This window comes from Hevea brasiliensis, chromosome 6 (genome assembly GCF_030052815.1).
Source record: "Hevea brasiliensis isolate MT/VB/25A 57/8 chromosome 6, ASM3005281v1, whole genome shotgun sequence".
NCBI lineage: Eukaryota > Viridiplantae > Streptophyta > Magnoliopsida > Malpighiales > Euphorbiaceae > Hevea > Hevea brasiliensis.
The window spans coordinates 107,779,002-107,806,807 of NC_079498.1; the positions used below are offsets into that span (position 1 = coordinate 107,779,002).

Sequence of the window (27,806 nt, forward strand, 5' to 3'; positions counted from 1 at the left end):
GTTGTTGATCTAACTTAAGTTTGACTTTCAATGATAATGAGTTTAAATATTATATTAGGATACATGCATATATTGTAACGTTTCTGCTCCAACCACTAGAAGAATTATCTGCTTTGGTCCACTCTATCTTGAGCCTTACGATTTTGTCCTATAGCTGAAATTAAAAACTTTTCAGGAGGTCACTTATCCTAATATTTCTCTCAAGCGAGTATGATTAACTCTCCAGGCATCCCACCAAAAGGCGTCTCTAGTTATTATGTAACACCCCAAAATTTTAAATTTTATGAGCATTTTTGGTATTTTAATTTTATTTAAATTTTAGGAATTTTTTTGAGATTTTTCGGATTTTAAAAATCGGGTTCGATTTTCCGAAAATATAAACTTTGATGAATTCTAAAAATTAATTTAAAGACCACGTGGCAAAACTAAAAATATATTTGGAGTCTACGTATTTTTCTGAGTTTTTTGGAATTTTTTTTCGGAATTTTTGGACCTCGTTTTCGGTCCCGAGGCAGAGTAAAAATTCAAAATTTTGTATTCTGAATCGAACAGGACCGGATCGGACCGGTCGAATCGGACCGGTCTTCTTCTCTTTTTCTTTTCCCTCCCGTGCGCGTCGACCTTCTCCTCTTCTCTCTCTCTTTTCTCTCTCCTCCCTCCTCCCCTTGCCGCGCCGCCGCCTCCCCTGCGTCCCCACCTCGCCGGCGCCCCACCTCGGCCCTCCCCCACGGCCGGCCGCCGCCTGGAACGCCGAAAAACGGCCTTGGAACGGACACGCAGCGCGCGCGCGACTGTTGGACTTCTCCGGCCAAAATCCGACCGATCCGGCTACCAATTGGACCGGGTCTTGTGTCTAAAATCATCTACTCGGTGAGAGCTTTCCATAGACACCAAGAACGCCGAAATTCATCGAGCGGTTTGTCCGATTTTTGCTTGGGAATATTTTAGCCCATTTCGATTTTTGGGCTAGATTTCTCGAAAACCGTGAATCCCACGAGAAAACCGAGGGTACCAGCACGCTCTACTCGTCGAGAGCTTCGCGGCGACATAAATTTCAAATTTTTTCGACACTGTTTTTCGGTGGGTCCCACGAAACTTCGCAGTGTTTTTCCGAGCATTTAATGAGCTTAGAAAATTCTGAAAAAAATTTATGTACTAACCCCCGTGTTATGGGCTTCATGTAGGTATCCTCGATTCGCGGAAATTCGACAGTTGACCGGGTCTACGAAATTCCGGCCAGACAGACCCGTTACCGGAAAAGTCTCCGAATTGGACCGAGGTTTTGGCTAGCCCCCCATTGTCAGACGTCCCGAACGCGTTCCCGAAGTCTGAATCGGCAAAGGTAAACCCGAACCTTGCTTTTTCATAATTTTCTAGTGCTTAAATATGATTAAAAATCCATAAAATATTCGTAGTAGCTTAGAAAATTATGATTCTTTTTGCAATAGCTTAGTAATATTGCTAAGGACAGCGGGGCAAAGTTTTAGAATTTTTAGAGCTTATTTGGGCAGTTTTTGCAAAAATGATCAATTATAAGGACTAAATTGCAATTTTACATACTGTGATGAATGACTGATTTGATGGGCCCAGGAGGGGCTGTGTGATGTGATTGAACTGTGGATATATGAGTTGCGAATATAGAAGTGTGATTTGAGCCTTTTTGCAGGTTGGGTAGGTCTTAGGTATAGGGGAGACTCTGCCGGATTTTCGGTACGACTTAGGACGTATTGGTCTTTTTCTTTGTTTGTATTGAGTCAAATTTATTAAATGATTGTAATAAAATTGTCGGTGTGAGACGACCTTCTTCCTCCGCTCAGCCGCCACAGTGATTGTCGTCAAGTCTGTGAGTAAAATATTAATTTTAATTGTAATTTCGATATTATTATATGTTCAGCATGCCCATACATCACTTATATGCATATATTTATGTAGTTAAACTCTAGGCACGATTTATGATGCATTGATAAATGTTAAAGTGCCATGATGTTGTTGTGGTAATTTGGAGTAATGTGCGTGCGTTGGCGTGCGTGTGATGTGGTGTGGACTATGGATAGGACGGGTAGTCACGGCTTGAGTTCATCGCTGGGACCCGATCCTTCGAGGGGTAGTCAAGGCTTGAGTTCTTCACTGGGACCCTCGATTTGGTTTATTAAGTGAAAGTCCGGCTTGAGTTCTTCGTTGGCACCAGGTTGGATTTAAGAGAGCTGTATAGGGGATCAGCTCCCATATGTTATGATTGATGCTACAGGGTGCGTGAGTGCTCCAAATTACCTTTTTGATGTTATAATGTGAAAATATTGTTGATGTTGCATTTCACTCTACATGGTGCATTAGTTTTAGATAGTTATAGAGATTATGGTTAAAATTAATATTTTACTCTCTGAGTCGAACGCTCACTCCTGTTCAATATTTTTCCAGGCCACAGGAGGATATTTTTGAGGTTAACCTGCTCCCTTTCCTCGCAGGTTGTTTATCAATGTTTGTGTAATTTTATTAACTCCTAGAATTTTCGCATGTGTTAGAAGTATTTATTTGATTATGGTTTGTAATATTATTATAATGTTGGACCTGTAAACGTATAATGATATGCATGTTTGATGGATTGGATGAGGGAGCTGAGCTCCCATTTATTTTTATGAGGATATGAGTATGTGCAGGGTGAGCTGAGCTCCCCAATTGAGTATTTATTATGTTTACAGGTCGGGTGAGTCGAAAACTCCCCATTGGAAAGTCCATTTTATGGCCGGACTCTGTCCGTTTGTTTTCTTGATATTGGGCCCAAATGGGCCTTAGAGTTGGGTTAATGAACAGTTAGGCTTACTACGGGCCTCGGGGGCTTTAGGCTGGCCCAAGTCCTAGTGCCGGTCCGGCTCATAGGTTGGGTCGTGACATATTAATTTCTCCCATTTCAATGTATAATTCGATTTATTCTTGTCCCCTGCCCTGGACCTCAAGCAACTGCCAGCTCTTTACTGCAGCATTCTCTACGTGACCACTACCACCCCGAAGAGGCGGGTTGTTACAGGCACACCAGCTTCCATCTGGTTCGTCTTTGAACCACATATCTACTAGAGGGGTCCGGCTCTGATACTATCTATAACACCCCTACTCCAACTACTAGATAAATTATCCACTTTGGCTGATCCCATCCCGAGCCTCACGGTTTTGTCCCAAAGGTAGAATAGAAAACTTCATAGGGAGTCACCTATCCAATGATTTCTCTCAAGCCAACACGCTTAACTTCGGAGTTATTCTAACTCTCCATGCCATTCCACTAAAAGTCGCCTCTAGTGATTAGTTTTTTCCCATTTCAATATATGCTTTAATTCATTCCTGTGCCCCCACATTCCACTAGCCTAGGTAGCCTCGTTATCCTAAACCACTCCTTGCCCTCATCAGACCACTTTTCTGAATTGGGTCGTCACATGTATGCATTACTAATTAAAGTATATATAAAATAGGTAAATTTATATAAAAAATTTAATTTAAAGATTTATAAACTTATTTTCATGTAAATTCGAACTTTCCATAGTCACCACCTGATTGAATTTTGCAACTCTCATTTCCAATCATTTAAAGTTGAGTTAACATATCAATAATAATTAAATTAAATACAATTCAAGCCTTAATTGAAGTAAAATAAATAATAAAAAATATTGAAATATAATAGGACAGTTTAAATTTATTTTTATTATTAAATGTGAAGAATTTTCGATTAAGTGAAACTAAATTATGATGATCAAAGACATTTTACTTATTTAATAAATTCAAGTCAGAATCTCATTCCTTGAATTTCCATGAGTTGATGACGATTGAAAAAAAGATATCTTTACTTTTTTTTTTTCAATTTGTTTAAATACTTAAATTTAAAATTTATTTGATAATATTAATTATTTTAATAATTATAAATTATTTTATTAATGATTAAATATTAATTATTAGTGATTAAATATTTATATAATAATTTCAAACAAAATTATTAGATAAAAAAATTTATTAAATTAATTATTAAATATAAAGAGAGTATTATTTTATGATTTACTATCTCAAACTTTAAATATTAATATAGACACTTATACTACGGAACATAATAAATAAGATAGATAATATTTAGACTATAATTAAAATATTAAACACTAATTTACAAGTTGTTGCAGCTTAAAAATTTGTTTCATCTGTTTTATAAATGAGATTTAATTAAATTAAATATAAACATAAAGAACTTATTTGATTTAAATTAAAACATAATAAATTTATTTATAAATTTTATCAACATCTAATATGACTACTCGCCCTAAATTTAGGGGCCTTTTGCCTTATTTAATCTTTTATTAAAATAGACATATAAAAGACAAGTCCTAATTAATAAAGGCAAAAGAAAGATAGCCATATTTAGGGTGGGATTATTAATAAGATAAATTAAAGAACAGCTCAAAAATAGAATCACTTGAATCCCATGATGAGTGGCTTGTACAATTTAATTATTTGTGGGATTCCATTACAGCCCATATACCACGAGCAACACAAGCAACTTGAAAGTTTGTGAAGCCAGCTGCCCTGATCAAGGCCTCAAATTCCCTTGTTGTCCTCTCTTTGCCTGAATGATGAGTTAACATGGTAATATCAATTCTTGAAACAAACTGGGAAGCCTTGCTTTTCTCTGGTTCTTCTGGCAATAATGCATTCATCACTATAAGTTTCCCATTATTTGGCAGCGCCTCATAAATGTTCTTCATTACTCTTACCACGTTTTCATCATTCCAGTTGTGGCATGTATCCTGTCCCAAACATCAATGTCTTATTAGCTTTTTTTGCCCCTTCTTTCTTAATTGCTGCACCTACCGCCGCCTCCAACCAATAGAGAGACTCCAATTTGAGGTCCCAATGAAGGTGACCTGATAAAGAAGTACAATAAAAGTGAAGATAAGTTATATAGTCACCTTTATCATAATTGCTTCTCCTTTAGGAACGCTTGTGAACATATTTCCTCCTACATGCTGGACTCCTGCACTTAAAAATAATCATTCATCAGCCAACCAAAGAAGTAAGATCATAAAAGAATCCTTCGATCATAAATTTTAAATCGTTACCAGGATAAGGTGGTGCACTTTGGGTCACATGAGGCAGATCATAGTTGATGCCTTTGATGGAAGGGTACTTAGAGATGATCATATTGAGAGTCCTGCCAGTGCCACCGCCAACATCAACCAGTGAAGTGAGTCCCTCGAATCCTTTGTATATCGCAAGAATTTCATTCATTGAGAATTTAGTGAGACCAGCAATTGCTTGATTGAAGATGGTGTTGAATTCTGGATCTTTATTCATGTACTCGAACATAGACATCCCATGAACTTTCTTAAACAGATCTCCACCTTCAAGAATTGCATCCTTCATATGTAACCTGTAACAAAAACCCAAACCCATTTGGTAAAATCAAAGGAAAATGCATTTCAAGGATCAAAGTTTTTTTTCTTTTTCCCTTTTCTTTCCCCATACCAAACCTCCAAGGTGGCTCTGTGATAGGCAAAAGCAGAAAACGGGGCGAAAGAGCCTTCTTCTACAGTGCCAAGAAAGAATTTACAGGCAGGCGTGAGCCCATAAAGCTTTTCAATCCTACCATCTTCGAGGGTTCGTGAGGAGTAAGAGAGAAGGGAGTGAGTGGCGAAGAGACGCAACATACGGTCAAGCATAGAAGGGGCCTCAGGATTTGATGTGGGAAGCTGAGCGGCAATCTCAGAAGCTGAAACATAAGCTCCAGGGCCTGCTTTGGCTATGATGTCAAAGAGATTTAGCTCGATAGCTGTGCGAAGGACCAGAGGAAAGACACGAGAGCTAGAGAATATCATGGCATCAAGACATGCTTCCTCTTCTTGATAACTTTCTATGGAGCCCATACTTGTGGCTAAGGCTCTGTTTATTTCGTTCCTGGTTCTGATGCTGTGGCTTGTTAATCTACATCTATACTAATATATAAAAACGGATGGCACTTGATACTGTTTTTGATCATAATGCCTTCGCATTGAAAGTGTTTTCTCCAACGTCCCTTCAAATCTTTCATGACTCTGTGTTTTTATCAGTGTTTTCACATGGAAATGGTCATATTATTACCAACCATTCCAACAGTATTAATTAAACAATGAGGTGTCCCTTTTATGTACGCCAAAGACTAGAGATACAAAATCTGCAATATTTAATTTGTGAGAAAGATATGATATTAAATATGCAATATATGAAAGATACGGTGGTGGCCAGCTTGTCTATAAATAGTTTTTTTCAGTTCACTTTCCCGGTTTGGCCTGGGAGGGGCAAAATAGTTGTGTAGTAGAATACTCCTCTATCCTCAAAAATGGCAAGTGATATTCAAAATTATTGTATTTTTTCAATTACACTGCAAGTAGAACTAAATAGCAAAGGCTTTTTTTTTTATTGAAAAAGTTGTCATCGAAAAAAATAAAAATAAAAATTGAAGTGGACATATAAAAGATCATCCTCCAATTATTACTTCCTATTGTTATCATTTCCATCCGATTATCACGATTATCACTGTTACTTCTATTTAAGAAATTATTAGGTGTATTCGGTGCACATATTCCATCTCTCACAATGATATGATACTTACTCTTCATATTATAGAGAGTATTCACTTTTTTATGAGAGAAAAAATATTATTTTTAAATACTCTCAATATATCTAATAATTAACAATTCTATTTTTATTATTTATGTAACTAGTCATTACTCCAATTTCCCCCAATGGCCCTATTACCATTGCCGCGGCCACCACTACCAAGGAGAGTTTTCTTGAGGGTACGTATCATCATCTCCAATATTATAATAGTTATATCCACGTCCACGTCCATATAAAATGGTTGCCTTGGTTGGTACCACGAGCAGCCCAACTTTCTCTATTGCCGTGTCCCATCTGCCACTCCTACCTCTCCTTCTTCCTCTGCTTGTATCCCCAACTCCCCTCTTCCTTTTGCTTCTACCCCCACCTCCCACCACTAGAGCTACCAACTTCATTAGTGTCCCAATCATCATGGTTCCATTAAAGTTATATATAATTCAAACTCAACTAATTTAGATTAATTATTTTAAATTTAGTGCTTTAGGATCCAAAATTATTTGAAGTGATATTGCATTTTTATGTCATGAACAGTTTCTCTTTCGTCTCCTTGCTTTATTTAATAATTATCAGCATAATCATCGGTTTCAAAAGTCAATGATCACCGGCCAACTTGTTGGCTAAGTCCAATTGATAATTGTCGCATCTAAACTCATCAATGGTGTGCAGAACATGCCGTGCATGTCAAATAATAATATTAAAAATTTTTAATATGTACAAATAAAATAATAATTTATTTGATTTAATTATCATTATTAATTGATTATTGATAATTAATTATAATTAATTTATATTAAATATTTAATAAAATTATAATGATTATTATTATTGGTATATAAAATCACTAATAGATGTTCATATACTTTATCTCATAATTGGAATAAAAATATTATTATTATTAATCTATTCTATTATATAGTTTATTTATTGTTGACATAAATATCTAATAATTAATTTATTAATCATATTATGATTCAAATAAATCATTTAATGTTTTACTGCCATAAATGTCTTGTAAAAAATTTGAAAATAAAAATTTATAATTGTATATATATATTTTTTATTTAAGATATTGCAGTGGACATGTTACTTAGCACTATTTTATAGTGCATGACAAGTACAACGTCTAATTAACAGTGACTGACTAAAATAATAAAAATTAAATATTAATATTAATTAATATTAAAGTTATTTTTATTAAATAATAAAAAATAAATAACAGTTCATAAGAGTAGAGTAAACTCAAAAGGCAATTGATAACTGTTTTATCCGCTATTAGTTATCTTTTTATAAAGTTTAATAAATAAGTTAATTTAATTATTTATATGTCTATCAATTACCAATTGAATCAAACACTCTTTAAATGCCAAAAGTGAATCAAATAATGTGTGTCCAAACTTAGCACATTTAATTTGAGGTGTTGCTAGCGTAGCTGCAATGGTTTATCACTTTTGGGCAATGTTTGGTGCCCTTTAAAATGTTGGCTATGTTAGCTGGATTCAATTTCAGATTCAACTTCTCCAGCGATAGTGAGCAAAGGTGGTAGTCTGCGGAGTTTACAAATTTGATTCTTCTCTATGTTTTCTAGGGTTTTAGGATAAGAATAGTGTTTTTTTCTTTTCTTTAGACTTATATTCTAATATTATTAAATTAAAATTTATGTACTATTATTAAAATAATAGATCCTTCTTTGTTAACAGTGCCAAGAGGAATCACTAACTTCCAAAATAGTTCTCTCCTTATTTACTGGGAGTGGGTTACCGCAACTTTTACAGACTTATTTTGCATTGAGTTTTGAAGGTTGAAATTATTTTTTTAATAAAAATATCATTTTAAATGCTGTTAAAAAAAGTAATTTAAAAAAAATTATTTTATTATTTTAATGTTCTTATAATTAAAACTGATCAAATTTAATTTTTAATTATTTTTTGATACTCTTTAACTAATATATTTAAAAAAAGTAATTTTTTTAACAATAATTTCAACCACAATGTCAAACGGGCCCTACATGAGAATGATTTAACATTTCATACATCAAATATTTATATTATTTAGAATGGTACTTTAATTAATTTTGTATAAATTTTGAAATAAATATTTTATCTTGTAGTTATAAAATTTATTCATATATAACGTTGAGTTGATATTTAACTGCTTAATATTTTGATCTTTGTGACTTTACAAGTTATACTCAGTTTACCATAATTCAAATATGCAAATATCTTTTATTTTAACTAAGTAATTGTTAAAATTTAATTTCATTTATAAATAAATTCAGTTAATTAAATCAAATTTAATATCATTAATTATTTATATAATGATTTAAAATAAACTATTAATAAAAATAATTATTGAATTAGTTATTAAATATAAAAATAATATTATCATATTCTTTACTTTAGTCAAAATATCAAACACTACCTTATAAAGTTTGGAGAGATATAGTTTTCGTAATCTATTTCTTCATCTTCTAAATATTAATATAAACATTCTTATGGCATGGAATAATATAGATAAAAAAGGTAGCGTTATGATATAGACAAAACATTATTTTAAAAGCGATTGTTGCACAAACTTTTAAAATTTGTTTTATCCTTTTCTTAAATTAAATTATATTAAATTAAATAAATTATAAAGGGACTTATTTGTTTCAAATTAAAATATAAGAAATTTATTTATAAATTTTATCAAAAGCTAATTATAAAGACAAGTACTAATTAATAAAGGCAAAAGAAAGATGGCCATATTTAGGGTGGGATTATTAATAAGATTAATTAAAGAACAGCTCAAAAATAGAATCACTTGAATCCCATGATGAGTGGCTTGTACAATTACTTGTAGGACTCCTTAACAGCCCTGATACCATGAGCAACACAAGCAACTCGGAAGTTTATGAAGCCAGCCGCCCTCATCAAGGCCTCAAATTCCCTTGCGGTCCTCTCTTTGCCTGAAGGTTAGGTTAACATGGTAATGTCAGGTCTCGAAACATACTGGGAAGCCTTGCTTGTCTCTGGCTCTTCTGGGGATGATGCATTCATCACAATAAGTTTCCCATTTTTTGGCAGCACCTCATAAATGTTCTCCAATACTCTTGCCTCATTTTCATCATCCCAGTTGTGACATGTATCCTGTCCAAAACACCAACGTCTTATTAGTTTTTTTTCGCCTTCTTTCTATCTGCACCTACCACCTCCAACCAATAGAGAGCTTCCACTGTGAGGTTCCAATGAAAGTGACCTGGTAAAAAAGAACAAGAAAGGAGTCAAGATAAATTATAGTCACCTTTATCATAATTGCTTCTCCTTCAGGCACGCTTGTGAGCATATATTCCTCCTACATGCTGGATTCCTGCAGTTAAAAATATCATTCATTAGCCAGCCGAATAAATCACTAGATAAGATCATAGGGAAAGAAAAACCTTCCATGATCATAACTTGTATATCTTTAACAGGATAAGGTGATGCACTTTGGGTCACATGAGGCAAATCGTAGTTGATGCCTTTGATGGAAGGGTACTTAGAGATGATCATATTAAGAGTCCCGCCAGTGCCACCACCAACATCAACCAGTGAAGTGAGTCCCTCGAATCCTTTGTATATCGCTAGAATTCCGTTCATAATGAATGTAGAGAGAGCAGCCATTGCCTGATTGAAGATGGTGTTGAATTCCGGATCTTTACTCGTGTTCTCGAATGTAGACATACCATGAAATTTCTTGAACAGATTTCCACCTTCAAGAATTACATCCTTCATATGTAACCTGTAACACAAAATTAACAAACAAAACAAAGTTATAATCAAACAATCTCAGAACCCTGATTACCTTCGTGTGTACCAACCGAGTTAATCCCTACTCAATGAAATAGAAAGAAAAAGGTTATTTATTTTTCATACCAAACCTCCAAAGTGGCTCTGTGATAGGCAAGGGCAGATGTGGGAGCAATATTGCCTTCTTCTTCAGTGCCAAGAAAGAATTTACAGGCAGGTGTGAGCCAGTAAAGCTTTTCAGTCCTCCCATCTTCGAGGGTTCGTGAGGAGTAAGAAAGGAGAGAGTGAGTGGCGAAGAGACGCAGAATACGGTCCAAGTATAGAAGAGGCATACAGATTTGTTGTGGGAAGCTGAGAGGCAATCTCAGAGGCCGAAACATAAGCTCCAGGGCCTGCGTTGGCAATGATCTCAAATAGATTTAGCTCTATGGCTGTGTGAAGGACCAGAGGAAAGACATGAGAGCCAGAGAATGTCATGGCATCGAGACATGCTTCCTCTTCTTTATGCATTTCTATGGAGCTTTCTAATTTAATTTAGATTCAGTTTTAAGATTCTAATTTTGATTTTAATTTCAATTTAATTTGATTTTGACTAAATCCTGATTCGTTTCAAATTGAATCTCAATCAATATAAATTTTGATAATTTTCATTTTAATTTTGAAATTGACCGATTCACTTCTGAAAGCATCCATCCCATACTTATAAATTGTTTGAGATTAATAAGTGATAATTATTAGACTTATGACTTTTAATCTTAATTAATATTGTTTAGATACTCACCTAACTAATACATGCGAAAGGAGGTTTTACGGGGGGAGGCAGGGGCGCCAAACTGCTGCTGACTCCTCGTGGAGCTTTCCTTCTCCCGCAAACGGGTTCAATTCTGATGCACGTGGCAGAGAACAATAGGAAGTACGTTTAATTTTTGGTGTATGTGGCAACCAATGATCGGTCCTTCGCGTTAAACCATGACCTTCATGTTGTCATATCACACCTAGGAAAATTGAACTTCTCTCCACGCGTTTGGCATTCGAGAAAGTGTCACAGCTCGGGAAAATTTTAACTCTATTCTTTTTCTCGAGAAAAAACCCTAACCCTTGTCCTGATTCCCCGAATGAAAACTCACAGTTTCCATCGCTCATCGTCTTAGCGTTTAAGATCCCTCCTCCGGCGATCCTTCGGTGGCTGATCTGACAGCGGAGAGATCACTACTTCCCTTATCTCTCTCATTTCGCCCAGGTCTGTCTGTCTGTCTCTCTCTCTCTCTCTCTCTCTCTCTCTATATATATATATATATATTGATGGATGCGGGTTTAATCCATAATAAGCTTTTATTGCAAATTGCTTTGTATATGTGAAGTTAATGGTTGTGAATTTTCTTTTTTGGGTTCTTTTTGGGAGTCAGAGCTTGCTTTTAATCCCAAATTCACGTTTATTTTGAACTATTACGATAGAATGAATCTTTTTTAGTACTATTTTATTTATTACTAGCAAACTAAAAGGACTTACTGATACCATTGGGATGCTGACTTGGTGTCACTGCATGTTACTCCTCATGTCTGACTGTGGATTGTGGAAGAAGAATTCAATGTTTTTTTTTTTACTTATGATGATTTCTATCTATTTTGTCGAAGGGCATGAGTTTAGTTCCTATGGTGAATTTGTTGACTGCTCTGTGGAGTAACGGGATCAAGTTGCATTCTTTATTTCATGGAACTATTCCCAATTTTATTTCGGGGAACTAATAAATTTTTCAGTCTTCCCGTGAGATTTCCCCTGAATAATGAAATTGGTGATGAATGGGTTAATTTAAATGTCGAGAATGATTCTTTTTTTACCAAATAACATATTCTTTATTTTGGCCAAATGCATGTAGGCTAACAAGTTCAATTACAATTAAGTGGCTAAAAGTTCTTAAATTTTTGGCATGAAAAACTATTTCTCCAAGCTTGGTTAGTTCATTGTGAAATTCTTTTATTCATCTTCTACCAAGGACTTTTCATTTTATTGATTCTAACTGGAAAATGGCAAAAATGTCAAAAATTTTCTTGGTTTCAATATTTCCAGAACTCTTGAAATGGTAACTTATAGACCATAGTTAGGTTTGCATCCAAAGTTCCAAAGTTTGCTTCAACTAGAGTCAGTGTTTGTATTTAAATTGTAGGGACTATTTGGCCTGCTTATTAATAAGGATTTTTGGTTATTCCTTTTTTTTTTTCCTTTTTTGGAAAAAGAAAAGAGAAGCAAAAGGCACCTTGGTTGCTTTTGTGTAAGGCTTATATGATGGATCTTAGAAGGCCTGTATCTCTCCGTCTTTCCTGATGACATGAAGGTGCGTTTGGTTGGTCATTGTGTTCTTGCCATTTAGTAATGATAGTTGTGACTGTCTTTCTAGTTGTCTTGCAATGAGAACCTATCAATGAAACGATATATATATATATATATATATATATAGCTTTTTTGCTATCACACATGCAGTATCACACTTTTAAACCTGTATGTTTATTGCAGTGACATTATTTTTAGAGACGATCATTTATTGCCTTGTAGTCATGTCAATGTGTTGAAGGGGGATAGCTTTTATTAAAATCCTTCAGCAGCATTTGGAGTTCAGTATTATTAATCTAAACCTTAGAATTGCCCAGCTTATATGCACCCCAATTTGAAATTGCAGTGGAACTAATCAAAGGTTAGGCAGCTATAATCCTTTTCATTTATTTTTATATGTTAAGCATGTCATTCACATGCATTGATCATGGTTGGTTTTGTGCCCAGAAGCTTGAATTTGTGTAGTGTTTGTTCTGTATATTTTAGCAATTTCATTCATTCTTTTTTTTTTAATTTTTTTAATACGTTGATTTTATTCTTGAGTACTCGCCAGAAGCATATCATGGTCCCATTATGGGTTTGCTCAGCTATTATTGAAATGGAAATCATGTTATTTTATTCATTTCAATAATCATTGCCTTTCATGATTTGTATGTTATGATATTTATGAACAGTTGTTCTACTCTGTTTCAGCATATAGAATAAATTCATGGAAGTATTTGTTTTTTCCCTGTATCAGTAAATGGACCACTATGACTTGCAAGCACAGAGAAGGGAGATGAAGCATAAAGGAAGAAATGTTGTTTGGTCTATTGCCATGGACAAGTGCCTTATTGAAGCTCTTGCTGTTCAGGCTAGAAATGGAAATAAAATAGACAAATGTTTTAACGAGAATGCATACTCTGCTGCTTGTATTGCTGTGAACTCTCGCTTTAATTTAAACTTGAACAATCAAAAAGTTGTTAATCGTCTTAAAACCATTAAGAAAAGGTACAAGGTAATAAGGGATATGCTAAGTCAAGATGGATTCAGGTGGAATCCCAGTACAAAGATGATTGAATGTGACAGTGAAGATCTTTGGAAGAGATACATCGCTGTAAGTCTTTATTTATTAATTTATTATTTTGAGGCAGTTGTTTTTGTTGCTTGTTTACAATATTGTTTTGGTGTCTTTCAAACATATTTAACAGGCACATCCTGATGCAAAAGGCATTCGGGGTAAACAGATTGAGATGTATGATGAACTAAAAATTGTTTGTGGAAATTACCAAGCTCCTAGCCGTTGGACTAAGATGAAGGATGGAGGTCATCTAACAAAGAATTTTGAAGAAGATTCTCCTTCATTCCTCTCACCAAGTTCAGAAAATGTGAGTGAGACTGATGGTACAGAATCATATACTGGGCCACCAGATTGTCTGCCAGATGGTAGTCAAGACCCTCCTCTGATACAGCCTGTCAGACAACTTCCGAAACGGGCCCGTGGATCAGAAGCTCTTCAAGATGCAATGTTGGCAGTGGCATCAAGCATTCGTCGTTTGGCTGATGCAGTGGAGCAAAGCAAAACTGCAATTGATCCCTCAGAACTTTTACAGGCTGTGATGGAAGTTGATGGCATAGAAGAGGCTAAACAAATGTATGCTTTTGAATATCTGAATGCTGACCCCATTAAAGCCAGAGCCTTTGTGACATACAATGCTCGTATGAGGAAGATTTATTTGTTTCGACAGTTTTGGTGGTGGAAGTGACACTCTTATGTATATTTTGCAAAAATGTGAAAGGATTGTTCCATGGATGCTTGCCCATTAAACCCTAATTGATGTTTGGAGGTGAATGTACAGATAGTAGATGATCTCGGGATGAAAATTTAGAGCTAGAAGCTGGTATTATAGAGACATTGACCAGCCTCTATGCTTGCGTCTTTTTGAAGTGAAGATAGCATTTTGTGTAAGATCTTCCCTTCTTGCTTTATCCTTTTAAAGAGGTCTGATGTTGCTCTTTTTTCTCTTAATTTTGGATATAACGGCAAAAGAATCTATCCTGTGACCACTGGAATTGAACGTGCTAATTGATTGCCATCAAATGTGTTAAGCTAAGTTCAATTGTTTGTTGCTTTGCAACCATTGGTTTCATCAGAGATAAAGTTCCTTGATAGTGTTGTTTGCAGACCATCTTTGTCAATTTCCTACGGAACTTGAATTTTATGGTGGACGCTTGGGACTAAGCTTACTACTGGCTAGTAAAGGTCTGGAGCTGAATCTTGATTATGCATTTTTGTTCTCAGATCTGATTAGCTGTATCTACGGACATTAATGGTAAAAGATGATGGATTACTCCAACTCTTGTATGTTGCATGATGTAATCATTTTATATGCTAGTTCATTTATTTACTTTTTCCCTGATTACTTCTTAAATGTAATTGGCACATGGATATCAAGTAAATAAAACAACAGGGATTGCTCTTCATCGCATAAGACCTTCCCATGTGCAAATTTCTAAGTTTGGAAAAACTTGAATTAGGTACCTAAGATCATTTCCTCTTCAAGAACCCTCGATGCCTTTTCTGGTATCTACCGCGTATGATATACTACAATTATGAAGCTTGAGCTTTCAGTAGTTTCTAAGATTACGGATCAGGGCCAAAACCCCTCAATTTTTGTGCATGGCACTAATACCAGAGCATTTTGAAACAAAAAGATTGTGACAATTAATGCAGGAGACAAGATCATGTACTTGGTATATGGCAGGTATCCTCCAAAAGAAAAATCAATGTGTTCTGTTATTGAAGACTTCAATTGTGAATAGGTTAGGCATCATAGATGCCCCAAATATTTGCAAAGAACTTAACACGAACCTCATGTCCAAGGCACCTGACCTCCACAAATCTTTACCGATAGTGGTAGTATACAAATACTCAAGAATTAAGATACAGGAGAAGCCAAATTCACCAATAATCACCACAAGAACAGGCTCCATTCTTGAAGTGGTGAAACCTATGCATATCACGCACTATGATTTCCCGTCCAGTAACAAGTGTAATGTACTTTGTTGCATTATGGCAATCGCCACAAACTCTTAGATTCTTCCTAATATGTATGGTTGTTCCTGGGATTGTATTCAGAAGTCCATAGGCAATAGCCAATTTCTCACTATGGGTGTTCAGCAACTGCTCCTTAACATCATCTTCCACATCATGGATTGAATTGGTATCAGGCACATAACCAGCAGCTTTGATCTTGTCAACTAGCGTCTCAAGAAAAGCATAGATCCTTTTGGATTGGGGATGGCCTGTACTGCCAGAATAGAAACTGTGAATCTCATTTCTTAATTCCACCAAACTGCAGCCAGGAGTTTTCTGAAGCCCTTTCTTCCGCATCATAGTTCTCACTTCAGCCAGTTTGTCCCACATTGAAGCTGTGGCATATATGTTAGCAAGCAATACATGGTACCCACCCTCATCTGGGTTCAACTCAAAGAGTTTATTTGCTGCCTTCTCCCCCAACTCAACATTCTTGTGAATTTTGCAAGCACCTAGCATTGCACCATAAACAGTAATCCCCGGTTCAATAGGCATCTTCTGAATAAAATCCCAAGCTTCATTAAGCCGGCCAGCTCGACCAAGAAGGTCAACCATGGCTCCGTAGTGATCCATTGAGGGCTCTAGTCCATAATCGTTCTCCATGCTAGCAAAGTATGTAAGCCCTTCTTCCACCATACCTGAGTGGCTGCAAGCAGCGAGAACACATAGATAAGTAATATCATTTGGCTTGATAGGCCCCCTTTGCATTTCCATAAAAAGTTCTATAGCTGCTTTTCCAAGTCCATGTGTCCCGTACGCATCTATCATAGCATTCCAAGTAATCACATGCCTTTCGCTCATCATATCAAAAAGCTTTCTTGCAGTGTGAATGGCTCCACATTTTGCATACATGTCAACAAGAGCAGTCATCACAAAAACATTTTTGTCTAAAAGCCTCCGTATAACAAGTCCATGAATCCACTTTGCTTGACGCGGAATTGATAACTCTGCAAGAGCAGGAATAACACTCACCAATGTGAATGAATCTGGCTTTATATTTCGAGATTGCATCTCACAAAAGGAATTTAAGGCCTCGTTTACTAGCCCATTTTGGGCATAACCTAATATCATGGCATTCCATGATACAACAGTTTTATTTTGCAGGTTTTCAAATAGATTGGCAGCAATATCAACCCTCTTACATTTAGAATACATTGAAATCAAAGAGTTCATCACAGAAACATTAGAATTGAGTTTCAACTCATCAACTAGTTTATGAACAAACTTTCCCTGCTCAAGATTTCCCAAATCAGAACAGGCATGTAAAACTTCCATAAGAGTAACATCAGTTGGTTGAACTCCTTCATGCATCATCTTCTGAAATAGCACCATTGCTTCCTCAGGCTCTCCACTTTGTACACACCCATCAATCATTGAATTCCATGTAACAACAGTCCTACTACTCATCCCATCAAAAATTACTCTAGCAGTTCCCACTGATTCACATTTTGAATACATGTCCACAAGAGCAGTTGAAACATTCACAAGCGACTCAAACCCAGCTCTGATAACATACCCATGAATTGCCTTGCCAATTCTCAAAGACCTCATGTCTGCAACTGCAGGCAAAATTGAGACAATCGTGATCCAGTCTGGCCTATGCCCTTCCTCAAATATCCTCGGAACCAGCTCTAATGCCACCTTCGCTAATCCATTTTGCGCAAACCCAGAAATAATTGTATTCCAACAAACCAAATCCCTCTCAGGCATTCTATCAAACATCTTAGATGCATCATCCATTTGTCTGCATTTCGCGTACATATTCACAACCCCAGTCATAGCAAACAGATTCCACGAGAACCCACTAGTTATCAATTGACCATGAATCTCCTTACCGCTCCTAATATCAAAATTATCACCACAGAGTTTCAACAAGTAAGTGAAATTATATACAACAGGTCTAACGCTATCATGCCTCATTCGACAAAAAAATGACAAGGCAGCATCTAAAGATGAGTTCTTGGCGTAACCTTTGAGCATAGTATGATAAAGGGCTTCTAATTTATCCTCAATAGGTTCAAAAACACGAGCAGCTTCAGTTAAGCTACCGTAGTTGCAGAAGAGACTAACAAGCTTAGTTTGGAAGAGCTCTTCATTGTAAAGTCCGTTCTTTATGACAAGAGGGAGGATTTGGTGGAGTTCTTTAATGGAAGTGCAGAGTTCCAATAGTATGGCAGATGGGTGCTTGTAAACGTGAGCTGGGATTTGGGTTCTTTGGGAGAAACTGCGGAAGGTAGAAGGGAGTTGTTTGGAGTGAGATGGAGATGGTGGTAGCTGTGTTGAAGCAAAAGGCAAGAGCTGCAAGCTCATCTTTTTCCCCGTTTCTCACTCTGTTGTACGGCTCCACCTCTCTGTGGCACAGCAAGTCCCGTCTCCGTAAAATTTTTCTTTTTTAAACTATTATTATTATTATTATTGTTATTATTTATAAAAAATATAACAATTAATTTTTAGAAAAAAAAGGGCAAAAAGTGTACGCGCAGGCTCATTACCTCTTCTTCTAAGAATCTAAAGCTGCCTCTGGTCTGGTCCGACTACGGTTTGCTCTCAGTTTCTCCCTCGTTTCTCTCTGTGCAAATCCCAATCCAACCCACAATCCATCGACCCAATGGTGCCACCACCCAACTACCAAGATACCCAGCAATTCCTCTCCTCAGTCCTCTCTCAACGCGGCCCCTCGGCCCTCCCTTACACTGAAGACACAAAATGGCTAATCCGCCAGCACCTCCTCTCCCTCATCGCCGCTTACCCTTCTCTCGAATCCAAAGCGGCTACTTTCACACACAACGACGGTCGTTCTGTTAACCTCCTCCAAGCTGACGGCACCATCCCCATGCCGTTTCAGGGGGTCACTTACAACATTCCGATCATCATCTGGCTAATGGAGTCTTACCCCCGCCACCCGCCTTGTGTCTATGTGAATCCCACGCGCGACATGATTATCAAGCGGCCTCACCCTTATGTTAACCCTTCTGGTTTGGTCTCCGTCCCTTATTTGCACAATTGGATCTACCCTAGCTCTAATCTCGTCGATCTAGTTCGTGAATTAAGCCCCATTTTTGGCCGTGATCCTCCTCTCTATTCTCAACGCTGTGCAAACCCTAATCCTAGTCCTAGCCATCCCAGCCCCAATTATGCTGCGAATCCATCAAATTTATCGCACTCTTCGAGTTTCGGATCCGTAGGTCCTACTGGAGGGCATGTTGGATATCCGCGTCCGATGAATAGGCCCTACCCACCATCGCCGTACGTCGGTAGTAGTGGTGGTGCGCCAGGGCGGCCACAAACGGAGGATTCTGCGGAGGTTTATAAGAGGAATGCGATCAATAAGATTGTGGAGACCGTTCATGGGGACATCATGCAACTGAGGAAAGCAAGGGAGGTGGAGATGGAGGGTTTATTCAGTGCGCAGGCTGCATTGAGGACGAGGGAGGAGGAGATTAATAAGGGGCTTAAGGAGATGCAAGAGGAGAAGGAGGGGTTGGAGGCGCAATTACAACTTGTATTGATGAATACAGATGTCCTAGAGGCGTGGGTTAGAGAAAACGATGGGAAAATGAAAGTGAATAAAGGGAATTTGGATGTGGACAGTGTGCTTGAGTGCATTGATTCTCTATCAAAGCAGATGTTGGACCGTACATCAACTGATTTAGCAATTGAGGATGTTGTTTATTCCTTAGATAAGGCAGTGCAGGAAGGTGCAGTGCCCTTTGATCAGTACTTGAGGAACGTAAGGTTGTTGTCAAGGGAGCAGTTTTTCCATCGGGCTACTGCCGCGAAAGTTAGGGCCGTGCAGATGCAGGCTCAGGTTGCCAGTATGGCTGCTAGAGCGCCACATTATGCTTCTTGAATGATTAATGGCGTTTGTGCTACATTTTGTGACAATTCGAGGGATATTGTAAGAGATATAGTTTAAGGTTAGATTCTTGTTAAGAAATATTATTATATACTTTCCATTTTTTTTTTTTAACTTGCTGTTAATAAATTGCTGCTTATTGAATTGTATGGATAGGAAAATAATGCAAGTTTCTGTGAATTATATTGCTATCAATTCACTAAATGATTTGTTGAAATTAACTTTTGAGTCATACCAATTTCTATATGAATTTTGAGATGTAGTCATAGAGGTAGATTTCTCATGCTACTGTTGAGTTTAATTACTGTTGAGTTTAATGGTTATGTGGTTCTTTTTTTTTTTTGGACTAATATTTAAACACCAATGTCTGCTGTATTTCTAGTTAACTTGTGCTTTATTAACTAGGGATTAATTCATGGAAGATGACTGCAATTTTGTTCCGGTTTAATGGTACTTGATATCATTTAATGGTGTTGCAAGTAGAGGATGTTGATTTTTGTGTTTCTGTTACGAGGAATGGTATCTAATAAGCCCATTTTCCTTATTGGTGTACTTATGAATTATGACCTGCCTTTGATGTGCTTGATGCTTGTATATATTAGTAATTTGGTATGGGGAAACATCATAACTTGATCTTCTTGTTATGTAGATAAATACATATATGAGGTCTAATTGAAGCCAGTAACTGATTCATTTTGTTGTATCATTGTTGCTGATAATTACTATCAGATTTTGATTTACTGATGCTAGACAGATTCGGATTTTAGCGCATGTATAATGAGAAGGAAAAGGTTTCAGTTTGCTATTAGAAGTTCATTAGTCTCAGTTTAATCTTAAACCTGCATTAGTAATGCAGAAGTCCGGAGGGATCTGTTTTCTTAATAAACAATCATTCATATGATTTGATTGGATGGATGGATCAAGTTTTGATACATTCTCTAGTGTGATTTTAACACAATTTAAGTGCTATTAGTACAAATAGGATTATTTTTAAGTATGTTAAAGGTGGACTTTTCCTACTTGCTGTATTATCCATCCGTGATTTATAGATTTGTTTAACATTACAAAGGAAATTCTGAATTATCAACTCCATAAACCCAGTTATATCATTATGCATTTAGTCAACTATTGTTTCATAGCATTTTACGCTACAAAAGGTGGAGTCATTGATGTCAAATTTGAGCCAATATAGATAACCTATCAAAAAAAACTTATAAAAATGCCAAAAAAAAAGGGGAGGAGGGGCGTAATTTCTTTTAATATTATATATGTCTTCAATGCACGTGGATATATATATATATATATATATATATATATATATATATATATGTATTCTAATTTAAAATTGATCAAAAAACCATTTGAAACATTCATGTGAGCAATTTGGTTTAGGCTCAAATTTGGAGTCTGTTTGCATAATTGTTAAGAGTTACTTTTAAAAAACATGTTCTATTTAAAATTGAATTTGATATACTTTAATTATAAAAATTTTAAAATAATTTTTTTAAAGTAGTATTTTAAATAATATTTTCATTAAAATGAATTTTTAAATCTCTCAAGGAGTGCATTCGTGGAAAAAATGTGACCAAGGAAACCGGAAGTCAAGGAACAAATAAATATAATTAAGGAAATGGAATGGAAGGATGTAATGAGTAAAGGAAAAAAGAATATGAACCATGAGTCAAGGAAAAACAATATAATTGATGTGTGTATCTGATAAAATAGTCCACCCCCCCATATTTGACGATTTGTCCCCTTGTAAACAAGCACACCTATCCTAACTAGGGGCACATGGTTGCTTTCATGATCAACAAGGTAATACCCGTTACCCTTCTCTCTCCACTTAAAATAGTCCTTAGCCTAATACTAGAAAAGACACCCAGAAATGGAATTGCCTGCTAAACATTTGTTTGCAGAGTAGCAACTGAACGATTGAGATTTGAGGGAGTCTTGTATTTTGCTGGAGGGAGAATTCTATTAGTGGCAAAACTGCTCATGTTCTTCTAGACTTTACGTATGGACTTCTTTCAATGGTCATTACTAGATTCCCTTACATTATATCATGTTCTGTGTTTCTTTCGTTTCCATTGATATGATGATTATATGTTTTGAAACTTAGGTCAACCTTGCATGGAATTTCATGGAGATACAGCATATAAACAAAATTGCAAAGAAAGATTAGATTTCAGGTTGAATATTGCCATTAGAGTTGACATACCTGAATCATGGAAGTCAAGTGTGTGAATAAAATCCTGGGGTTCTGTATGGTGAGGACCTTAACGCTGGTTGCTTGCTTGGTAGCTTTCCCAACTGTAATCATGCTCTCTGTGAGTTATCAAGTTCACGTGTTCAATCTACTTGAGGGATTTGATAAAGTCAAGATCCTGGGAGGAATAGCTCAAAATTTTGCTCAATTTTATGTTGGCATTTCTCATGACAAGCTGCTTGGTGGACTACTAGCTTCAGGATTTGATGAAGAATCCTGCTTATGCAGATACCAGTCTGTCCTATACCGCAAACCTTCCACTAAAAAGCCCTCTTCTTACCTCCTTTCCAAACTACGTGATTATGAAAAATCTTCATAAGCGCTGTGGACCTTACACGAAGTCTTATAACAGAACACTCAATTTGCTTGATTCCAGGAAGATTTCTAGTCCATCCGAGTGCAATTACATGGTCTGGAAAGCTCAAGCAGGATTGGGGAACAGGATATTAACCATGACTTCAGCATTTCTCTATGCTTACCTTACAAATAGATTTTTGCTTGTTGAACATGAATCTGACGTGGTTGATCTCTTCTGCGAGCCATTTCCAAATGCATCATGGTTATTGCCTCTGGACTTTCCTTTGAAGAAAGAATTCACAAAATTGAATCAGGCATACCCACGTACTTACGGGAACACGCTAAAGAACAACATTATTAGTCCCTCAACTGACTTGCCACCATCATTTGTCTATCTTTTTCTAGCTTTCAGGAATGATCATTATGATAAGCTATTTTACTGTGAAGCGCACCAAGCTTTTCTTAAAAAAATCCCTTGGTTGATTCTGAAATCGGATGAATACTTCATTCCATCTTTCTTCCTGATCCCGCTTTCGAGCAAGAGCTAGACAAGATGTTCCCTGACAAAGAAACTGTTTTTCACCACTTGGGTAGGTATCTTTTCCACCCTTCAAATCAGGCATGGCGACTCATCACTAGCTTCTATCGCTCTAATTTAGCCAAGGCTGACGAAAGAATTAGTTTGCAAATACGCCTATTTGATACTGAAGCTACTTCATTCCAAATTGTGATGGATCAAATTTTAGCTTGTATTTTAAAGGAGAACCTGCTGCCAGAAGTAGATAAAGAAAGGTTCCTAGCATCCCCATCTAAGAACCAGACATCAAAAGCTTTACTAATAACGTCTCTTTATCCAGAATTCTATGTGAATATAAGGAACATGTACTGGACATTTCCAACCATTTCTGGAGAGGTAATTTGGGTTTATCAGCCAAGCCATGAGCAGCATAAAAAATTTGGGGATAATTTACGCAATTTGAAAGCTTGGGTTGAAATAAACCTCTTGAGTGATGAGTGATGTGTTGGTGACAAGCACTTGGTCAACCTTTGGCTATGTAGCTCAAGGGCTTGGAGGCTTGAAGCCATGGATTCTTTACAAGCCTGAGAACCGGACGACCCCTAATCCAGCTTTTTGTCAAGCCATGTCAATGGAACCTTGTTTCCATTTACCACCCACTGAGGGCAAATGACCGTACTAAGGTAACTCAAAAACGAAAAATACCAGAATGGGCTAACAACTCCAAAAATTACGAAGAGGGGGCGGGTGGCAGTGGTCAGCGCGTGGAACGCTATTCAAAATAACGCCCGAACTCTGGACGCTGTTCAAATGTAACACCCCAAAATTTTATTATTTATGAGTATTTTTGGTATTTTAATTTTATTTGAATTTTAGGAATTTTTTTGAGATTTTTTCTGATTTTAAAAATCGGGTTCGATTTTCCGAAAATATAAACTTTGATGATTTTTAAAAATTAATTTAAAGACCACGTGGCAAAATTAAAAATATATTTGGAGTCTACGTATTTTTCTGAGTTTTATGGAATTTTTTCGAAATTTTTAGACCTCGTTTTCGGTCCCGAGGCAGAGTAAAAATTCAAAATTTTGTGTCCTGAATCGAACCGGTCGAATCGAACAGGACCGGATCGGACCGGTCGAATCGGACCGGTCTCTTCTCTTTTTCTTCCTCCCGCGCGCGACGCTCCCTCCCCTCTTCTCTCTCGCTTTCTCCTTCCACCCTCACCACCGGCCACCGCCAGCCATTGACCAATGGCCGGCCACGCCCGATCGGCCGGAAAACGCTACAAACGCCTGCGCGTAACGGTTCGGAAGTTCCCACTCCTATTCTTGGCGCTTGGCAAGGTCGCCACAAGTCGTCTCTTGCCCTATGGAGCTAACTAGTGTGAATGCATGTAACGTGCCAGAAACCTCGAAGATGCTTATTATTTGGGCTTATGCGAGCTTGCCAGATAGGGGGAGGCTGACCTGGGGGCCCTGGCCAAGGGGGACCTAGGTGCCGCACGGGGCTAGAACTCCCGTCCCGTGACAATGTGGTATCAGAGCAGGCCCCCGACGATCCGAATCACACCAAGCGCCCCAACGGGATAGGGGTAGGCAGGGTGCCGATGGCGACAAGGGTGTTGCCAGAATCGGGTGGGAGAGAATGTCAGGCCTCAACGGGACTGAGGTAGACAAGGGTTTTCTCAATCCCACGTCGGACAAGAAAGGGGTCGATCCGAGGGACAAGTGCGGCCTATCATGCGGTAGCTGGTATGCAGCGTCTGGCGAGCAACGTGATGAATCTTGGCAAAGGCATTTTAGAGGATGTCTGTGTGCGGAAGTGGGTGAGTGCACTGGCAAACTGGTGGCCAATATGCTGCTCAAGTGTTTGCGTTGGGCGAGCGCAACAAATGGCGTATGGACTCCTATGTGCGAGGGAGTGTGATCAAGTTGCGCAGGGAAGCGACGCGAATGCACGCAAACGAGGGCGTTTGCGGGATTGGGTGGGGGAGAATGTAACGGTTCGGAAGTTCCCCACTCCTATTCTTGGCAGTTGGCAAGGCCGTCACAAGCTGTCTCTTGCCCTATGGAGCTAACTAGTGTGAATCTGTACAGGTAACGTGCCAGAAACCTCGAAGATGCTTATTATTTGGGCTTATGCGAGCTTGCCAGATAGGGGGAGGCTGACCTGGGGGCCCTGGCCAAGGGGGACCTAGGTGCCGCACGGGGCTAGAACTCCCGTCCCGTGACACGCGCGCGCGCCGCTCCAGCTTCCCCGGCCAAATCCGGCCGATCCGGCCACCGATTGGACCGGGTCTTGTGTCCAAAATCATCTACTCGGCGAGAGCTTTCCATAGACACCAAGAACGCCGAAATCCATCGAGCGGATTGTCCGATTTTTGCTCGGGAAGATTTTAGCCCATTTCGACTTTTGGGCTAGATTTCTCGAAAACCGTGAATCCCACAAGGAAACCGAGGCCACCAGCACGCTCCATTCGTCGAGAGCTTCGCAACGACATAAATTTTGAATTTTTCCGACACCGTTTTTCGGTGGGTCCCACGGAACTTCGCAGTGTATTTTCGACCATTAAATGAGCTTAGAAAATTCTGAAAAATTTATGTACTAACCCCCGTGTTATGGGCTTCGTGTAGGTATCCTCGATTCGCGGAAATTCGACAGTTGACCGGGTCTGCAAATTTCGGGCCAGACAGACCCGTTACCGGAAAAGTCTCCGAATTGGACCGAGGTTTTGGCTAGCCCCCCATTGTCAGACGTCCCGAGCGCGTTCCCGAAGTCGGAATCGGCAAAGGTAAACCCGAACCTTGTTTTTTTCGTAATTTTCTAGTGCTTAAATAGGATTAAAAATCCATAAAATATTCGTGGTAGCTTAGAAAATTACGATTCTTTTTGCAATAGCTTAGTAATATTGCTAAGGACCGCGGGGCAAAGTTTTATAATTTTTAGAGCTTGTTTGGGCAGTTTTTGCAAAAATGATCAATAATAAGGACTAAATTGAAATTTTGTGTATTGTGATAGATGATTGATTTGATGGGCCCAGGAGGGGCTGTGTGATATGATTGAACTGTTGATATATGGATTGTGAATATAGAAGTGCGTTTTTTTTGCCCTTTTGCAGGTTGGGTAGGTCCTAGGTATAGGGAGACTCACGATTTTACACGACTTAGGACGTACTTGATCTTTTTCTTTGTTTGTATTGAGTCAAATTTATTAAATAGATGTAATGTAATTGTCAGGTGAGCCGGGACAGCCTTCTTCCTCCGCCCAGCCGCCACAGTAATTTGTCATCAAGTTTGTGAGTAAAATATTAATTTTAATTGTAATTTCGATATTATTATATGTTCAGCATGCCCATGCATCACTTATATGCATATATTTATGTAGTTAAACTCTAGGCACGAATTATGTTGCATTCATAATCATAATGTGCCATGAGTGTTGTTGTGGTAATTTGGAGCAGCAGCGTGCGTTGGCGTGTGTGATGTGGTGTGGACTATGGATAGGACGGGGTAGTCACGGCTTGAGTTCTTCGCTGGGACCCGTTCCTTCGAGGGGTAGCCACGGCTTGAGTTCTTCTCTGGGACCCTCGATTTGGTTTATTAAGCGAAAGTCCTGCTTGAGTTCTTCGTTGGCACCAGGTTGGATTTAAGAGAGTCAGATAGGGATCACCCCAATATATTATGATTGATGCTACAGGTGTGTGAGTGCTCCAAATTACCTTTTGATGCTATGATGTGAATATGATGTTGATGTTGCATTTCACTCTACAGGTGCATTAGTTCTGAGATAGTTGTAGAGATTATGGTTAAAATTGATATTTTACTCTCTGAGTCGAACGCTCACTCTGTTCAAAAATTTTACAGCCAGGAGGATATTTTATTCAGGTTAACTCGCTTTTATACTTCGCAGGTTGTTTATCGATATTTGTGTAATTTTATTTACTCCTAGAATTTCCGCATGTGTTAGCAGTAATTATTTGAATTTGGTCTGTAATATTATTATCATGTTGGACCTGTAAACTTAATATTTTAAGTCTGTTTTGATGGATTGGATGAGGGAGCTGAGCTCCCATTTATTATTATGTTGATGAGTATGTGGAGGGTGAGCTGAGCTCCCCAATGGATTGTTTATTGTGTTTACAGGTCGGGTGAGTCAAAAACACCCCGTTGGTAAGTCCATTTTATGGCCGGACTCTGTCCATTTGTTTTCTTGAAATTGGGCCCAAATGGGCCTCAGCATTGGGTAAATGAACAGTTAGGCTTACTACGGGCCTCGGGGGCTTTAGGCTGGCCCAGGTCCTAGTGCCGGTCCGGCCCATAGGTTGGGTCGTGACATCAAAATAGCGTCTGAACAAGGGACGCTATTCATAATAGCATCCGAAGCTCGGACGCTATTTTGAATAGCGTCCGGATTGAGCCACCTGCAACAACCCCTGCACGCGAGGAATATTACGTCCCATCTGTAACAGAGTAGCTCCGGATGCTAATTATATTAGCATCTTGTACCTCCGGATGCTAATATAATTAGCATCTTTGTGCATGGCCTGCAGATGTCCGGTCTCGTCCCAAATCTGTCCCAAGTCCAATTTGCAGGCAGCGAATCTCCAGTGAAGGGGGACGCTATTTTTATTAGCATCCTGTGTTCATCTACTCCCCATTTCTACCGCTGCTCTCTCTCCTTGCGCTCTCATTTACGGCTTCCATTTCGCCCTCAAGCCCTCGCTCATTCATTCCTCATCCATTGTCTCCCTCGCTCGTTCATTCCTCATCCATCGTCTCATTTTGGTGGAGCAGCTCGGGTGGAGCAAGAATGAGAGGAGACAGGTGCAGTTGCAGTGGTAGATCACAAAGAAGAAAGAAGAAATTTGAAAAAAAATTATATTAAGGTATGTATTTTGACTGTTTAATAATTTTTAACATGTAATATATGAAATGCTTAGGTGATAATAATGTTTATTATTGTGAAAATAATGTATTTTTTTTTTGTGCATGTTTGCGAGAAACTTTTGGTGAGCAAGTTGATATTTTTGTAAGCATCACTTAAGAAATAAATTTTCGTTACAATTTTTAACATG

The 27,806-nt window shown here is 37.9% G+C and overlaps 5 protein-coding genes, 2 long non-coding RNA genes and 1 pseudogene across 13 annotated transcripts; 5 read left to right on the forward strand and 3 right to left on the reverse strand.

Moving 5' to 3' along the window:
* Positions 1-1,806: 1,806 nt before the first annotated feature.
* Positions 1,807-2,630, forward strand: LOC131180921 (uncharacterized). Its single transcript, XR_009149595.1, has 2 exons — positions 1,807-1,843; positions 2,419-2,630. It is a non-coding gene; the product is annotated as an uncharacterized LOC131180921 (long non-coding RNA).
* Positions 2,631-4,383: 1,753 nt separating this feature from the next.
* On the reverse strand, positions 4,384-6,088 carry LOC110634596 (caffeic acid 3-O-methyltransferase). The gene is made up of 4 exons (XM_021783666.2): positions 5,497-6,088; positions 5,091-5,401; positions 4,941-5,005; positions 4,384-4,778 (listed from the first exon to the last, which is right to left on the reverse strand). Exons 1-4 carry the CDS (start codon positions 5,892-5,894, stop codon positions 4,482-4,484), a joined length of 1,071 nt encoding a protein of 356 aa, XP_021639358.2. The 5' UTR covers positions 5,895-6,088; the 3' UTR covers positions 4,384-4,481.
* Positions 6,089-9,370: 3,282 nt separating this feature from the next.
* On the reverse strand, positions 9,371-10,914 carry LOC110634655 (caffeic acid 3-O-methyltransferase-like; annotated as a pseudogene).
* Positions 10,915-11,297: 383 nt separating this feature from the next.
* On the forward strand, positions 11,298-15,116 carry LOC110634648 (uncharacterized). Of its 7 annotated transcripts, none has more exons than XR_009149596.1 (5): positions 11,298-11,631; positions 12,627-12,724; positions 13,460-13,816; positions 13,911-14,662; positions 14,885-15,116. XR_009149596.1 is itself a non-coding variant. In XM_021783727.2 (5 exons), the coding sequence occupies exons 4-5, from the start codon at positions 13,463-13,465 to the stop codon at positions 14,463-14,465; spliced, it is 909 nt and encodes a 302-aa protein (XP_021639419.2). In that variant the 5' UTR covers positions 11,386-11,631; positions 12,627-12,724; positions 12,943-13,081; positions 13,460-13,462; the 3' UTR covers positions 14,466-15,116. The 7 variants fall into 7 exon arrangements, 6 of the variants coding, with proteins under 6 accessions (XP_021639418.2, XP_021639419.2, XP_058005152.1 ...); XM_021783727.2 differs by adding an exon at positions 12,943-13,081 and having other exon boundaries at positions 11,386-11,631; positions 13,911-15,116; XM_058149169.1 differs by adding an exon at positions 12,943-13,081 and having other exon boundaries at positions 11,386-11,631; positions 12,632-12,724; positions 13,911-15,116.
* A 349-nt stretch (positions 15,117-15,465) lies between these two features.
* Positions 15,466-18,230, reverse strand: LOC110634611 (pentatricopeptide repeat-containing protein At1g11290, chloroplastic). The gene has a single exon (XM_021783685.2). It carries the CDS (start codon positions 18,104-18,106, stop codon positions 15,662-15,664), a length of 2,445 nt encoding a protein of 814 aa, XP_021639377.2. The 5' UTR covers positions 18,107-18,230; the 3' UTR covers positions 15,466-15,661.
* A 28-nt stretch (positions 18,231-18,258) lies between these two features.
* On the forward strand, positions 18,259-19,847 carry LOC131168768 (protein ELC-like). The gene has a single exon (XM_021783686.2). It carries the CDS (start codon positions 18,405-18,407, stop codon positions 19,644-19,646), a length of 1,242 nt encoding a protein of 413 aa, XP_021639378.2. The 5' UTR covers positions 18,259-18,404; the 3' UTR covers positions 19,647-19,847.
* Positions 19,572-23,405, forward strand: LOC110634613 (galactoside 2-alpha-L-fucosyltransferase). The gene is given in 5 exon segments (XM_058148091.1): positions 19,572-19,713; positions 21,772-22,228; positions 22,230-22,743; positions 22,746-23,224; positions 23,226-23,405. Coding segments are annotated over 4 exon segments (1,524 nt in total). The 5' UTR covers positions 19,572-19,713; positions 21,772-21,877.
* A 1,587-nt stretch (positions 23,406-24,992) lies between these two features.
* Positions 24,993-26,084, forward strand: LOC131180922 (uncharacterized). Its single transcript, XR_009149597.1, has 3 exons — positions 24,993-25,263; positions 25,366-25,523; positions 25,969-26,084. It is a non-coding gene; the product is annotated as an uncharacterized LOC131180922 (long non-coding RNA).
* The last annotated feature ends 1,722 nt before the right edge of the window (positions 26,085-27,806 follow it).

Bases quoted from the DNA above. Each gene is read 5' to 3' on its own strand.
- LOC110634648 (XM_021783726.2), top strand. From the start codon at position 13,463: ATGGACCACTATGACTTGCAAGCACAGAGAAGGGAGATGAAGCATAAA. The intron at 13,817-13,910 runs GTAAGTCTTTAT...CATATTTAACAG, and splicing joins TTTGGAAGAGATACATCGCT to GCACATCCTGATGCAAAAGG.
- LOC110634596 (XM_021783666.2), bottom strand. From the start codon at position 5,894: ATGGGCTCCATAGAAAGTTATCAAGAAGAGGAAGCATGTCTTGATGCC. The intron at 5,402-5,496 runs GTATGGGGAAAG...TTTTTGTTACAG, and splicing joins AGAGCCACCTTGGAGGTTTG to GTTACATATGAAGGATGCAA. The intron at 5,006-5,090 runs GTAACGATTTAA...TTTTAAGTGCAG, and splicing joins AAGTGCACCACCTTATCCTG to GAGTCCAGCATGTAGGAGGA.
- LOC110634611 (XM_021783685.2), bottom strand. From the start codon at position 18,106: ATGAGCTTGCAGCTCTTGCCTTTTGCTTCAACACAGCTACCACCATCT.
- LOC131168768 (XM_021783686.2), top strand. From the start codon at position 18,405: ATGGTGCCACCACCCAACTACCAAGATACCCAGCAATTCCTCTCCTCA.